This window comes from Bos indicus, chromosome 28 (genome assembly GCF_029378745.1).
Source record: "Bos indicus isolate NIAB-ARS_2022 breed Sahiwal x Tharparkar chromosome 28, NIAB-ARS_B.indTharparkar_mat_pri_1.0, whole genome shotgun sequence".
In the NCBI taxonomy this organism is placed as follows: domain Eukaryota; kingdom Metazoa; phylum Chordata; class Mammalia; order Artiodactyla; family Bovidae; genus Bos; species Bos indicus.
This window is the reverse complement of record NC_091787.1, coordinates 35,470,009-35,484,680: the sequence shown is the minus strand read 5'-3', so window position 1 is coordinate 35,484,680 and position 14,672 is coordinate 35,470,009. Positions and strand designations below refer to the sequence as shown.

At 48.8% G+C, this 14,672-nt stretch overlaps 1 protein-coding gene and 1 long non-coding RNA gene across 5 annotated transcripts; both read right to left on the bottom strand.

Annotated features, from left to right (window-relative positions):
* Positions 1–3,073: 3,073 nt before the first annotated feature.
* Positions 3,074–14,101, bottom strand: LOC109553864 (conglutinin). 4 transcript variants are annotated; one of them, XM_019954116.2, is made up of 9 exons: positions 13,945–14,101; positions 13,126–13,197; positions 12,506–12,707; positions 8,075–8,191; positions 7,686–7,793; positions 7,272–7,379; positions 6,789–6,905; positions 6,090–6,173; positions 3,074–3,630 (listed from the first exon to the last, which is right to left on the bottom strand). In XM_019954116.2, the coding sequence occupies exons 3-9, from the start codon at positions 12,702–12,704 to the stop codon at positions 3,248–3,250; spliced, it is 1,116 nt and encodes a 371-aa protein (XP_019809675.2). In that variant the 5' UTR covers positions 12,705–12,707; positions 13,126–13,197; positions 13,945–14,101; the 3' UTR covers positions 3,074–3,247. The 4 variants fall into 4 exon arrangements, with proteins under 4 accessions (XP_019809675.2, XP_070638063.1, XP_070638062.1 ...); XM_070781962.1 differs by having other exon boundaries at positions 14,061–14,079; XM_070781961.1 differs by having other exon boundaries at positions 13,990–14,070.
* On the bottom strand, positions 8,841–12,153 carry LOC139180363 (uncharacterized). The gene is made up of 2 exons (XR_011564634.1): positions 10,743–12,153; positions 8,841–10,027 (listed from the first exon to the last, which is right to left on the bottom strand). It is a non-coding gene; the product is annotated as an uncharacterized lncRNA (long non-coding RNA).
* Positions 14,102–14,672: the final 571 nt, after the last annotated feature.

Sequence of the window (14,672 nt, the reverse complement as noted above, 5' to 3'; positions counted from 1 at the left end):
TGAAGCCCTTGTCTCCTTCTGCCTTCAATCTTTCCCAGCATCAGGGACTTTTCCATAGAGTTGGCCATTTGCATCAGATGACCAAAGTACTGGAGCTTCATCATCAGTCCCTCCAATGAGTATTTAGGGTTGATTTCCCTTAAGATTGACTGGTTTGATTTCCTTGCTGTCCCAGGAACTTTCAGGAGTCTTTTCTAGCACCACAGTTTGAAGGTATCAATTCTTTGGCATTCTGCTTCTTTATGGTCCAGCTTTCACAACTGTTCATGACCACTGGGACAACCATAGACTTGACTATATGGGCCTTGTTGGCAGAGTAATGTCTCTGCTTTTCAGCACACTGTCTCTGCTTGTCATAGCTTTCCTGCTAATAATAAATTGTCTTCTGCTTTCATGGCTGCAGTCATCATCTGCAGTGATCTTAGAGCCCAAGAAAAGGAAATCTGTTACTACTTCCACCTTTCCCCCTTATTTGCCATGAAATAATGGAGTTGGATGCCATGATTTTAGTTTTTGGGTTTTTTTAATATTTAGTTTTAAGCTGGCTCTTTCACTCTCTTCCTTCACTTTCATCAAGAAGCTCTTTAGTTCCTCTTTGCTTTCTGCCAATAGAGTGGTATCATCCGCATATCTGAAGTAGCGGTGTTTCTCCCACCTTTCTTGAATCCAGCTAGTAACTCATCCAGCCCAGTATTTCTCATGGTGTGGTCAGTGTGTAGGTTAAACAAACAAGGGAACAGCAGTTCGCCCTGTTGTACTCCTTTCTCAATCTTGAACCAATCAGTTGTTCCACACAGTGTTCTGACTGTTGCTTCTTGACCAACGTACAGGTTTCTCAGGAGACAGGTAAGATGGTCTGGTATGCTCATCTCTTTAAGAGCTTTGCACGGTTTGTTATGATCCACACAGTCAAAGGCTTTAGCGTAGTTGATGAAATAGAGGTAGATGTCTTCCTGGAATTCCCTTGCTTTCTGTATGATCCAGCGAAAGTTGGCAATATGATCTCTGGTTCCTCTTCCTTTTCTAAACCCTGCTTGGGCATCTCGAAGTTCTTGGTTCACACAATGCTAAAGACTGGCATGCAAAATTTTAACCATGATCTTCCTAGCATGGAAGATGAGTGCAATTGTCCAACATTAGTACATTCTTTACTACTACTCTTCTTGGGAATTGGGGTGAGGATTGACTTTTTCCAGTTCTGTGGCTATTGCTGGGTCTTCTGGATTTGCTAACATGTTGAATGCAGCACCTTGATGGCATTATCCTTAAGGGTTTTGAATAGCTCTGCTGGAATTCTTTGCAGTAATATGTCAATAAAATCAAGTAAATATACAGAGGCCTATGGTCAAAAACTTACAAAGCCAAAAGTGTAAGTTCTGGGATCTGATGGCCTTTTACATGACTGAGTTGTAGCAACAGTGCTCCTGATCTCAGAGGGAGAGCAGTGAGCGCTCCTGAAGAGATATCTAGTTCTCTGCCCAAGGATGGAACCTGGGTAGACTGGATGAAACCCCAGGAATCCTAGTCAACACACCGTCAGGAACTAGAGGCTGGAAGCAAAGTGACTCTGGCTCTATCCCCCATTTGAAAGCAATAATGTTTAAAGGAGGAAAAAATTATAATTAGGTACAAAGTTTATTATTAGAGACACAGCACAATGCATGGCAGAGCACACCGAGAAGCAGGTTGTTTATTTAAGACAGAAGAAGGCAGAAATATGCCCCCAGAGAGTAAGGGTATGGGCATCGTCTCTAATGAGGAGGAGGAGTGCAGTAAGTCAGAGCTAAGCAGAGACACACACCTGTGGTGGAGTGCGGGAGTCCTGAATGAGAGGGAGAGCAGTAAAGATGTGACATAAATTAACTTATATAGGACAGTCCTTCCAGATCATTGTTTACCTTTGGCCAATTACCTTGTTAATTTCTTCACACCTGACTGGTCCATAGACCCTCAAAAGGTGCATGTGAAACTGTTTTCCAAGATAGATGCCACCACAGAGACCTATGGGTGCGTGTCCACTTATTATGGGGCGGGGCCTCTCCCTTTTCGACCCCCAAGAACTCTTTCTGCGCATGTGTAGACAGGGAAGTCCTTGTTGAACTCAGAAGAGGGCTCCTTATCTCTTTGCTTTAGCAGAGCTCAGCTTTGGCCACTAGCTTTGTCCTTGGAGTGCCACGTGTGAACAAAGCTTGATTTTACTCGACTTGACAAACACCAGGGGTCCAGCCCAGAGGCACCCCGTCTCCCACCTCACTACCTATGCAGGTTCCCTTCCTCTCAGTGCCTTGGATTCTATGTCTGTAAAATGAGAAGGGTTTGCCTAGATTATCTCTGAGGCAGAGAGGAGACAAACATCCCTTGAACTTCAAGGCAGGAAGATGTTGAGGGATGAACCTGAACATGGCTGGACATCCTCTCTGCCTGAAACTTTAGAAGGGATTAGGACTGTGCAGATGGTACATTCTCTGATGAGGCATCCACAGTCACATTGTCATGAAAGAAATGTCAAGAAAGAAATCCTGGTGGTCAAGGGTGAGGGGAGTCTACTGGGTATAAGCCCACTCAACCTGGCCAGAGAAGTTGGTGCTTCCCTGCCAGCAAGAGGCAGCCACGATGACCTCCAAGCCCCAGGGCTACAGCTTGCATTGCTGAGAGGAGTCTGGGATATGAGGAGAGGTCTGAACAGGGCTCTACCTGGGGGAGGCATCAATAGAAAGAATTTGAAACCATGGGAGAGAATGAGCCCAAGCCTAGAGTGAATGCAAGGAGAGAAGGGAGCCAGAGCTGAGGCACCTGCTCCTCTCTGTGGGACTCCAGGAGAGGAGATACGAGTGAAAGAGGCTGAAGGATGAAAAGATTGAAGGCAGGAGAGGAAAGGGAAGGAGGTAGCAGTGACCCGTGGGGTCAAATGCAGTCCACGTTTGGCAGAGGTGGAGGGCTAGACACCTGTCTTGTTGAGGAGACACTGGATTTTGACAAGGGGCATCTTGGAGACCTCCGTTTAGCCCTTGCCCCTGAGTCACAGGCTGCCCCCCCCCCCCTTTTTTTTTTTTTTTGAGAAATCTTCCAGATGTGAAGCCAGTTTCAAACTTTATTCTGAGGGAGGAGTTCCATAGGAGGCCTGCCTGGTGGCCTCATCCCGTGGCTCAGTGGGGAAGCCCTGAGCAGCAGAGGGTCACCTTTTTATTGGGATGTTGGCAGCTCACAGCTCTGGGCACTGCCCCTTCCCTGGGGTGGGTGGGAGAGCTCAAAACTCGCAGATCACAAGGAGTTGCTTACTGCAGGGTACGTCATTCCACTTGCCATCAGGAAAGATTTCCACACAGTTCTCTGGTTGTCCCTCATCACTGTTGTTGGGCTCCCCATCGGCCCAGTTGGAATAGACCAGTATTTCCCCAGTGGGGTAAGTGAACCTCCCCTCCGTGGAGATGTCATTCATGCTCAGGTAAGCATTCTTTTCCTGGGCTCTGACCATCTGTGTCACGGCCTCGTTCTCGGCTGAAGAGCGTGGGGAGGCCAGCTGTCCCTTAGCCTCTCTGCAGAGCTGCTCTGCATCTGAATATGACTTTACAGCACCTGCTGTCTTGAAGATCTTCTCCCCGACAGCCTGGCCATCAGGGAAGAGCACCGCTAGGGGAAGAGGAGAGTCAGGCTGGGGATGTGCAGCAGCTAGACCTTGTGCTTCAACTGGAGTCCCCAGCTCCCACGAGGGTACCAGGGCACCAGATAGAACAAAAGCAAGGCACTTAGCTCCCAAGCATCCATCATGCAAGAGGTGAGGACCCTGGAACTCAGGGGCTTACACAAGAAGCCCAAAGTCGCCCAACTCTCAAATGTAGATGAGGATCAGACCCTGTTGGAGGTGACACTAAAGCTCCCACATGCACTTTCTGTTCCTCCCCGTGCTGTTCACGAGAATCCAGCATTTTAATTACTGTGTAAATAGGAAGGACTTTGGCAGAGAAACGACACTGTACAGTCCAGGGCAGTTCCTGAGAGTGTGGAAAACACCAACCAGGTGGCTCACTCTCACCGTTGCATGATGACTGGGCATGTGGAGTTGTCTGAGCAGTTCTATGCTGTGTGAAGGGGTGAGGAGAAAGGGGAGGACAGGGGTGCATCTGAGAGCAGCCAAGTGCTGGCCTCTGCACTGGGGGCAGTCCAGTGTTGGCTTCCATATGCTCGCAGGTGAACCTATGGCCAGTCAGCCTCCCTGGACCACTGAGCAGGCGATGATGGCATCTGAGAGCTCTATGCGGGGGTGGGAGGGCAGGATGGGATCAGCTTTGGAGAGAGCCCTGTCTGGGCTTCAGAAAGTCATGTGTTCAGCCCTATCCTGGCAATGACAGCCCAGGTGACAAGGGAAAGTCACTTCTCTTTTCAGAGTCTAATCTCATATTTCTAAGGAAAAGGTACACTGCAAAACAGCAGCCCCTATGTGACATGTTAAGTATCTCTTTTTATTCCATCCCATCCACACCGCTCTGACTTCCAGGGTCTGCATGGAAATCTTCTGGGATCCTAGGAGGGCTCACTGGACTGGTTCTGAACCCAGGCTACACCCTGACCCACTGCCCTTTTCCTCTGATTTCTTCAACAAGCAATTGGAGACCAGATTTTACACGTAGTCAGGATAGCGCCAAGACAGCCCTGGACAAGGTCAGTGCAAGCTTGTGTGCCATGATTGGTTTATGTCCCATGCATCTGGGTGGGTATGTGTGTGCATGCTTGAATACATCCATGTGTCCATCTGAAGGTACATGGGCTGACTCAAGGTCCATCAGGATGGGTGTGCCTATGTCTGCATGTGTGTTCATGTATGTAGGTGGTGTGGACTGAGTGATGGTGTTTAGGTACGCACAGGTGGCCAGCGCATATGCCCAAGTTCACCTTTGTTTATATCAGTCTGCATGAAGGGTTAGTTTTTAAGTTGTGCCCAACTCTTTTTGACCCCCATGGACTGAAGCCCACCAGGGTCCTCTGTCCATGAGATTTTCCAGGCTAGGATATCAGAGTGGTTTGCCATTTACATTCCAGGGGCTATTCCCGACCCAGAGATCAAACCCAGGTCTCCTGCAATGTAGGCGGATTCTTTACCAGCTGAGCTACCAGGCGATGAGATAGTAAGTAGATGCTGCTGCTAAGTAGCTTCAGTCGTGTCTAACTCTGTGCAACCCCAGAGACGGCAGCCATGTAAATATGATTGAGCAAGAAGGAAGACATAAACTGCTGAGAATTCTCATCCCACTACTTCAGTACTTAGTTGGCTTGAGTTCTTAGGACCCAACCCTGTGTCTCACCCAGTCAGGCCCCTTTATGCTCTGCTCCTTCAGAGAACTCTAATTCTTTTAGATCAGTGAGGTTTGATAAGTGATGTGCATTCAAAACTGTCATCATGGAGAGCAGAGACGCAGGAGGGGCAGTTGATGGAGCGTCCCAAAGGCACAGGCACTCAGGTGTGTGCTCCAAGAGGCCTCTGCCTGCTTAGGATCCAGGCTTAGGGAAGAATCTCTGCTTTAACTCCACAAGAGGTGCAGGGGGAGTCTAGCACTGGCCAGAGACTGGAGGCAGCCTATTCCTTCCAGACCCAGGGACATCTTTAGGGTAAGATACTTGGTGGCCACACAGCAAGGACAGGTGCCCAGCAGCCTTGAACCCCACAGGCATCATCCCACCCTCACTCTCAGGACCATGTCTGGATTCTCTGCTGCTATGGACTGTGCAGCTGCTTCTCTGGACATTTGCACACATGGCCCCACAGAGGGAAGAAATGCATCCTGGGTTGGGTGACCCCTTGTCTGTCCTAGGAACCTGCCCAGGGTAGGCTGTGGTGAAGGTCTGCTGAACTGGTGACATGGACCGCATCCTCCTCCTTGTCCCGTGCATCTACTTGAGCTTCTGGAGCACGTGGGGAACAGCTCTGTCCCAAACTTGTCCTTAGACCCGCTCCTGCCCCAGGTCTAGGTCCAGTCCCAGTCATGGTCCCAGCAAGTCCAAAATAGAGCCAGCCCAGCAAACTACAAGCCAAGCCTAGACAAAGTCTGAGGCCCTCACTCAGGGCCTGGCTAGGGTCAGGTCCAGGAACTCACCTTTCTTATACTGACTGAAGGCATTTTGGAAGCGTCGCAGATGTCCATCTAAGATTGTCACCCGCTGCTTGAGAGCATTGACCTCTGCAAGAGAGAGAGAGGCCAAGTGAAGACAGATCCAGAACAGCCTGGAGTCACTCAGAGCCCAGGCCTCAAGGGAAGAGAGTCCAGGTGGAGATGCCAGTTGGGGGTGGGGTAAGGAGGTGGAACAGAGGCCTAGAAAGCCTACCTCTGCTGACCTAGCTGGCTTCTGCATCCATGGGATTTCCTGCGGTTCCCTTCGGAACAATATCCCCTGAACAGGTCCCTGTGCCTCACTGACAGTGAACCAGATGTTATTTTAATTCCAAATTCTAGGAATCTGATAGCACTTTCTTTTGCATTGCAGGGGGTGGTAAGGTTGTAGGAGAGGAATACACATAGCTTGAGTATTTCCCGTCTATTGAGTTATTTGATGTTCAAGGTTATCTGATGAACTGGAGAGGGAGGTTGGCTTGTCACAAAGATCAGATAGAAAATCTGCTCAGGTTGTCCTCCAGCAAGTCACAGAGGCTAAGACCAGAGTCCACCTTGCCATACACCCTGTCAGCTTTACCTGCTTGACCCCCACCTGTAAATGGGTTACCTGAGAGGAGAGCTGAGCTGAATAAGGCCTCCTCCCTGCCCCACACCCTAATGGGGCTCCCAAGGCTTCCTTACCTGCAAGCCCACTCTCCCCCTTTGCTCCTGTTTCTCCAGGATCACCTCTGTCCCCCTTCAGTCCTGGGGGGCCCCTGGCACCTGAAGGGCCCTGTGGACCTATGGCTCCAGAAGGCCCTGGATAAGATAAGGAGAAATGGGTGAGTGCTGAACATTTATTTTAGCATTTTCATGCCCCCTCTCCCCCTCCCCCCCCACCAAGCTCCACACATGGACTGTCATATCCCCAGGAGTACACCCTCCCACATACAAACGTCCCTCTGTGCCTGGAATCTCTTCTTGCATCCTCTCTATACACTGACTGTCCCATAACCTAACAACCAGCCTTCCCTGAATACAGACAGTCCCTGCTGCTCACACCACCCTCTCCATGGAGACAGACAGTTCCCAAAACCCAACACTGGTTCTCTCCCTGCTCTGACCTGGTGGCTGGCGGTGGTGGGCACAGGGGAATATGAGCCCAGCCCCACGTCCATTGCTCACCTGTCACCCCAGCATGTCCAGGGGCTCCAGTCTCCCCGGGGGCACCTTTCTCTCCTTTGAGACCCGAGGGGCCTGGGAAGCCCTGTATGCCTGGGGCACCCACTCCTCCTAAGGAAGGAACACATTGGAGAAACATGGCTGAGAGTACACTCAGCAGGTACCATTTCTTCAGCAGTGCAGCTTGTCACCCACAGCTCTGGGTAAAAGAGCGACCTGGGAGACTGCTCCTGACTGCTTGGTCTCCTCTAGGAAATTCACTCAGTGTGAGAATATGGGGGAGAGGCCCAGCCAGGCCTACCAGGCACAGAGGTTCCAGGCTTTCCAGGCACTGTGCACGTACCCTGGTCCCCACCAGGCCTGCCAACGTCACCCCTCCCTTCTCCCTCCCTCACCCACCACATACCACCCACCTACCTTTGGGCCCAGTCTCTCCTTTGGGGCCTGGTGTGCCTGGAGGTCCCATGCTCCCCTGCTTCCCTGAGGGGCCTTCTCTTCCAGCTGGTCCAGGCATACCTGGAGGCCCTGGGAAAAAGGACCAGCCCAGTCAGTGACACTGAATCTCTTTGGAAGTATGAGTGCATAAAAGATGGGGCTGTAATAGAAGTCAGACAGGCAGCCTCCTCCTAAAGATGTTGCCCTCACTCTCCGCCCTCCCCAGGAGCTCCAGTCTTCCCTGAGATAACCCTGTGCCACCTTGAGAATGACCTTCCTCTTCCTGGGGTAGAATCTGTGTACACCTATTGCCATGGCCTAGCGGCAGCACGCCATCTGCAGACACCTGCATTCCATGCCCAGCTGCTCACCACGTGGCCCAGTGTCTCCCTTTGGTCCAGGTTCTCCAACAAAGCCATTGTCTCCTTTCGGCCCAATAGGGCCAACCCATCCAGGCCTTCCTGCTCGTCCTGCAGGTCCTGGTGAACCTGTGACATAGAAGAGAGGGACATAAAGCTGATCCTGGCCCAGGAGGAGCCACCTGCCTGCAGGGTCAGGGCCCTTGCATTCCTTCAGGGTTCTGTAGGGTGTAGACACTCCCTCTCCAGGTGACTGGTCCAGTGGTGACGTAGGAAATGCGTGTCTACATCTCCATTTTACAAGGGAAGAAACAGGCTTGCTGAATTGGAGGCAGATCCAAACCAAGACTCACCTGGCTTTGCATACAATGCACCTGCCCCTGCCCCAAGGCCACGGTATTTATGGCAGTTAAGTCTGTCAGCTTTTACCCTGGACCATGGACTCCCTGCCCTCCCCCCTTCCCAGAACCAAAGTTTATGGCAGAAATGACACCTGACACTTACCACCAGAGAAATAAACATCAAAAGCACAATGAGCTGTCACCTCACACCTCTCAGAATGGCTATTATCAGACAGCAAATAGGAAGTGCTGGAGAAGTAGAGAAAAGGAAAGCTTTGTGCAGTAGGGATGCAAATGGAACAGCCACTATGGAGACAGCATGGAGGTTTCTCAGAAAGTTAAAACTAGAGCTACCGTAGAATCCATCAATTCCCCTTCTGAGCATTTAACTAAAGAAAACGAAAACACTAACCTGAAAAGATATATGTACCCCCAAGTTAATTGCAGCATCATTTATGGTAGCCCAGACATGGATGTAGCCCAGAGCCCAAGTATCTGTGGATGGATGAATGGATGTAGAAAATGCAGGGTGCGTATATAATGGAACATCATTCAGCCATAAAAGGGAATGAAATCTTGCTATTTGCAGCAACACTGGTGAACCTTGAAGGCACTATGCTTAGTGGAATAAGTCACAGGGAAGGGCGGTACCATACGATCTCACTTACATGTGAAATCTAAGAAAACAGACGAACAAAAACAACTTACTCACAATACAGAGAACAGATTTGTGGTTGCTAGAGGTGGGGTTGAGAAGTCGGCACAATGGACAGAAATCTTCAAAAAGTACAAGGGTCCAGTTAAAAAACAATTGGGTCCCAGGAATACAATGTACAGTGAAATTAGTATAGTTAGTAATCCTGAGTTGCACGCTTGAACATTGCAGAGCAAGCAGATCTTAAAAGCTCTCATCACACACAAATCGTAACTGTGTGTGTTGATGACTTTGTGACAATCATTTCACAATATATGCAAATATGAATTCATTATGATGTACATCTGATTCTAATATATTATAGATCAATTCTATTTAATATAAAGAAGAGAAAAAAACTATGTAACATGCTTTTAAATTTATGGAAGATAGATGACATTGTTGTGCATTATTAAGTGATAAAAGTAAGTTATAAACACTATTTAATATGATTTGGTTTCTTCAACATGTCCACGCATGTGTCAGGCATGTGCACATGAAACACACATTGAAAAAACCACAAGAAGAGCATAGACAAGTGTTAACAGTTCTTTCTAAGGGGCACAAATCAGGCAATTTAAATTTTCATCTTTTTGTATTTACTGACCATATACTAATTTGCTTTGGAAAAATAACCAAACATTTAAAAACATCACATCACCTTAAGAAGGCTGCCTAAGTCTGAAATTATAAGAGATTTGTATTCAAAGACTAAAGAGAGAAATGCCTATTTATTCCAGAATTATAAACTCAATTATGTGAATTTGGTTATTCCTTTTTCACTGAGATGAAATTAACATAATATAAAAATAACTTTTTTTTTTTTTTACTGTGGTGTACTTGCAGTATCTCAGTTCCACAATCAGGGATTGAACCTGAGGCCTGGCAGTGAGAACACCGAATCCTAACCACTGGACCTCCAGGAATTACCTGTAATTAATCATTTAAAGTATACAAATCAGTGGCATTTAGAACATTGACATAATTGTACAACTACCACTACTCTTTAGTTCAAGACTATTTCATTAATCCCAAAGAAAACCTAATACCCATACTCCCTCCCTGCCTCCTCCTAAGCCCTGGCTACCTGTATGCAGCTGCGTGTCTCTGTTAGCTATTCTGGATATGTTATATAAATACATACAATATACGACCCTTTGAGTCTGCCTCTTTAAACTAGAAGTGACATTCTTGAGGCTCATCCAATTTGTAGCACATCTCAGTACTTCATTCTGGGCTATGGCTGAGAAATGTTCTATAGTATGAATACAATACATTTTCTTTATTCATTCACTGCGGATAAATGCTGATAGACACTTGGGTTGTTTCCATCTTTTGACTGTTATGAGTAAGCATTCATGTGCAAAAAGACAACAAAAGAAATCTGTCAGTTACTATTAACTTGTTCATTCACTTATTTGTTCATTTCCTCATTATTTCATTTCTCTGTTCACTGAGAATCTCTCTGTGGAACATGGCTTTCTGCCTAGCACTGAGCAGGAAGTAAATGTCAGCACCAGGTCCTGGTCTGCAAGGAATTTGTCACTGAAGTTTAAACTATGAGGTAATGAGTGAAGAAAACAGCTTATGAGATGTCCCTCGTCCCATCCCAGCACCCCCACCCAACCCATGGACACACACGTACTCATAGGAAACAGGACTTCAAGGCTGAAGAGGATTCAGAGACCTGGAGAGGAGAGGTGACATTTCAGATCTGGAAACCACTCCCCCAGGGTAAGAAGGGCCAGGCTTGCCTGGGCCAAGAATGTGCAGGTGGAGGGAGACTGGGGTATTTGATGGGTGTTGAGAGCCTCTGTGCGGGACATTGGGTCCTGCTCTTAGCTCCAATTCTCGCTAGGTAATCAATGGGAGCCCAGAGGATGGGCCCCACATCCCAGACCCCCTGGTGCACTGTGCTCAGGCAGAGACACCTGGTCCCTGGCTGAGCCTCTCCTGGGCTCCACCTTGGCTGGGGAGGGCAGCAGGTACCTTGGAAGCAAGTCACTCCTTAGAAGGGAGCATTCGAGGTTGCCCATCCTTGTGCATAAACCATGGTGGCCATGAGAGCAGGGAGGTAGAAGAAGGGATATTTTTCAATTTAGGGCCCCTCGGGGAGCTAGAGAGAGCTGGCATCTTAAATACCACCCCTCCTCTGAGGGGAGGCCTTCTAGAGGCCTTCTCTAGCCCCAGCCAATTCATGTTGGGAGCCACTTTCTCTCTAAAAGACAGATAGATAAGATACTTGTCTCTTACCCTACAAATCCTGGGGATGTTATGTGTTCTTTTCAGCTTTAATGTTGTTCATTTCTTTCCTCTCCAATCAAAACACAAACTCCAGAAAGATAAAAGACCTCAGTTGATCCCCCATCTCCCTGGCCCAGGGCCATGGTGGTCCCCTCGTCCTTGTCACTGGTTCATCAAATTCTCAGTTCTTGCCAGTAAAAACCAGATATTCTCCTGTGGGGCAGTGTTTCCAGAAAATTCCTTTAATAATCAATACATTTGGAAACCTCAGGAGAATTCAGCTGGTTGGGACAGCAGAAGGATAAAGCTTTATCTTGAAGACCCACCAAAAAAATGAAGCCTTGGCTCAATTCTTTGTCACTGTGTGGTTGATATTATTCTCATCTACAGATGATTAAAGTGAAACTTACAACACTGTCATCAGTTCAAAAATATTTAAAATTCTGCAGAGGCAACATATAATACGAATGTTAAGTTAAGTTTTGGAGTGTGTGTACTCAGTCACATCTGACTCTGTGGATTCCTGACAGATTCCTCTGTCTATGATATTCTCCAGGCAATAACAGAGTGAGTTGCCATTTTCTATTGAGGGGATTGTCCCAACCATGGGATAAAACCCACATCTCCTATGTCTCCCACATGAGTGTACTAAGTCACTTCAGTTGTGTGCAACCCAGTGGCCCAAAGCCCGCCAGGCTCCTCTGTCCACGGGATTCTCCAAGCAAGAATACAGGAGAGGGTTGCTATGCCCTCCTCCAGGGCATCTTTCTGACCCAGGGATCGAAACTGCATCTCTTACATCTCCTTCTTTGGGAGTCAGGTTTTTACCACTAGCACCACTTGGTAAGCCCAATGAGTTCTGGAGCAGGGGACTCCAAATACCAGCCGCTCGCTGATTGTTTGTACATTCTTGGGGTTGTTAGGGTCAGAAGATCCTAGGGGAGGAATCAGGACAGGTGGTTATGGAAATGAGGACTTGGGCAAGCCAGTCTTTGCCAACCAGTAAAGCCATGCTTTAGACGGACTGAAGATCTGGGGGAACCCTCCCCTCTTGGGAAGACCATCCTCAAGGTTTCCACAGCAGAAGATTCAGAGTTTTGGGGTTGGTTACAATTCCAGTGCCCACCCCTTCCCATCAGGGAAAGCCCATGGTCCCAGCTCTACCTGGATCCCCCTTCTCTCCATGGGGACATTCTCTCCCATCTTGTCCATCATGACCAGGCAAGCCACTCTCCAGGGGGCTACACATAACCAGGGTACAGGCATTGGCCAGTATTTTCTGAGAAAAGGTTGTCATTTCTGCTCCCAGGGATCTCCAGGGCTGTGTGAGCAGGAGCAGCACGGAGAGAGGGAGGAGAAGCATGTCCTAGGCAGAGGAACAGAAAGAGGCGGTGCTCTTGGTCCAAGGATGAGGCTTAGGGCTGGCCCAGCTCCTGGAGGTCAGGAGAAGCCCTTCCCCCATCTCCTCTCCCATCCTCTGGGGCCAAGAGTACCAAGCTCCAAAAGCAGTTTAGGGAAAGTTAGGATAAGGTCTGGCCAGGGAGGACATGTGTGGACAGCTGGGCCTCTGACCTGGTCTGCCAGCAGCATGAACCTACTCTCAGATGGTCTGGGTCATCCCTTTTGGGCTTGTCATCCCTGCCAAGGGCACTGTGGCCAGGATGTAGAATGCCTCACTGAGGCCATTGTCACACCAGGAGGGACTCACTGAGGGCCCTCGAGTGGGACCCTTCCCTCTCTGGGCCTCTTTATCCCTTTTTATACCAGTAAGTCGGTTGCTTTACCTCTTACAATGCTGGCTTGTTTCCTCTCACTTGCTGCTCTGGACAGGCTAGTACTGGAGTCTGCAGTGCTATCTGAAAAGAAAGCCAGAGGGATAATGCTTGGTAAGGTCTGTCCTGAGCACAGAAAGGTGCATGACTGCTTATTTTCCAGGATTTGTTATTCTGGGGCTCCACTAGGAAACTTCCTGGTACACCTAGAGTCCTGCCCAGATCTCCTAAGAGGACTTGGGACAGGGGCCTCTTGGTAGAGAGGACGTTGAGACGGGTGCCATCAGGGGGAAGCTGGCTTCAAAGGAGGAAAGCCGATGTTCAATAGAGCTTCTGGTTACCATCAGAAAGGGCCTCAGGAGCTAAGTGAGATCAGGGTGCAGGAGGTGGGTCACTCCCAGTGTTGGGCTTCTTCTCTCAGAGAGAAACTGTAATGTTTAGAGCATGGAAAATAATCATGGGAGTTGCAGAGACCTGGAAGAAAGCCCAAGAGACCTGTGCAAAGGACCGAGCATTGCCAAACAGGCTGAGGTAATGGGAGGGAAGGGGCTTTCTGGACAGAGAAGTGCCTCCTTCCAAAAGGACGATGAATTGCATTTTCCATGGGGACAATGGCATCAGAGATCTGGTTGGATGTCACATCCAACTCTCCCCTTCTCCCAGCCCAGGAAACACATCTCCCACAAACGAAAAGAACACAGTGCAGAGCATCCATTATTACCTTGTGCCCCACCTCCAACACTCACCCTCCTAGACTGGAACAGCTGTACAGACCCTGCCTTCCTCAGCACCAGTAGGATAAAGTGCCCATTCAGGCAGGAAGATACTCACTGGACACAGGAAAGCAAGTTGAGAGGCTAGGACAGAGACACTCACAGTTGCGTCCTCTAGGGTTTCAGAACCTCCACACAAATTGAAGTTCCTCAGCCAATATTGAGTATTTATACCTGCGCTGTAACCTGAGGTTCCAGTACCAGTTTCCAGAGAAAAGATTGACAAATTTTGGCTTGTTGACTCAGTCAATTCGCCCCCACCTGGGTTCTGGACATTTGCTGCTGATGTTCATGGCACTGAACACACATTAGAGTTCAAAGAGCACCTTCAGCCCAGGACCTCATGGGTTCCTCACTGCAGCCCTGAGAGTTTAGTGGCAGCGTCAGTGTCTGTGTTTCATGGATGTCCAGGAATCCAAGGTCCAGAGAAGACCAGCAAGTTGCACAATCATCTAGAGCTCTTGCTAAAGCAGCCTGCCTCTGCAGAGTCCAAGAAACAGCACCCGCTGTGCACATTTCTCTTCCTTCTCATCTCAACATGACTGCTCAGACACTAGCAAAGAGCTGGGAGCTGCCTGGCAGGTCTGAGCAGGAGTGGGGCAGATAGAGGGGCTGCTGAGGCAACAGCCTGTGGGGGGCAGTGTCTGGGGGAGCTGCCACCCAACAGGGGTCACTCTTTTGCTTTCTGCTGCATCTAGGACAGCCCCCCACTTGCCTTTTATAGGATTGTTGTTGTTCAGTGGTTAAGTTGTGTCTGACTCTTTGTGACCCCGTGGACTTCAGCAT

Excerpts from the sequence above, each read along its gene's own strand:
- LOC109553864 (XM_019954116.2), bottom strand. The coding sequence starts at position 12,704 with ATGCTTCTCCTCCCTCTCTCCGTGCTGCTCCTGCTCACACAGCCCTGG. Across the intron at positions 6,174-6,788 it reads GGGGGAGAGTGGGCTTGCAG|AGGTCAATGCTCTCAAGCAG; the intron begins GTAAGGAAGCCT and ends TCTCTCTTGCAG. Across the intron at positions 3,631-6,089 it reads CTTCAGTCAGTATAAGAAAG|CGGTGCTCTTCCCTGATGGC; the intron begins GTGAGTTCCTGG and ends CTCTTCCCCTAG.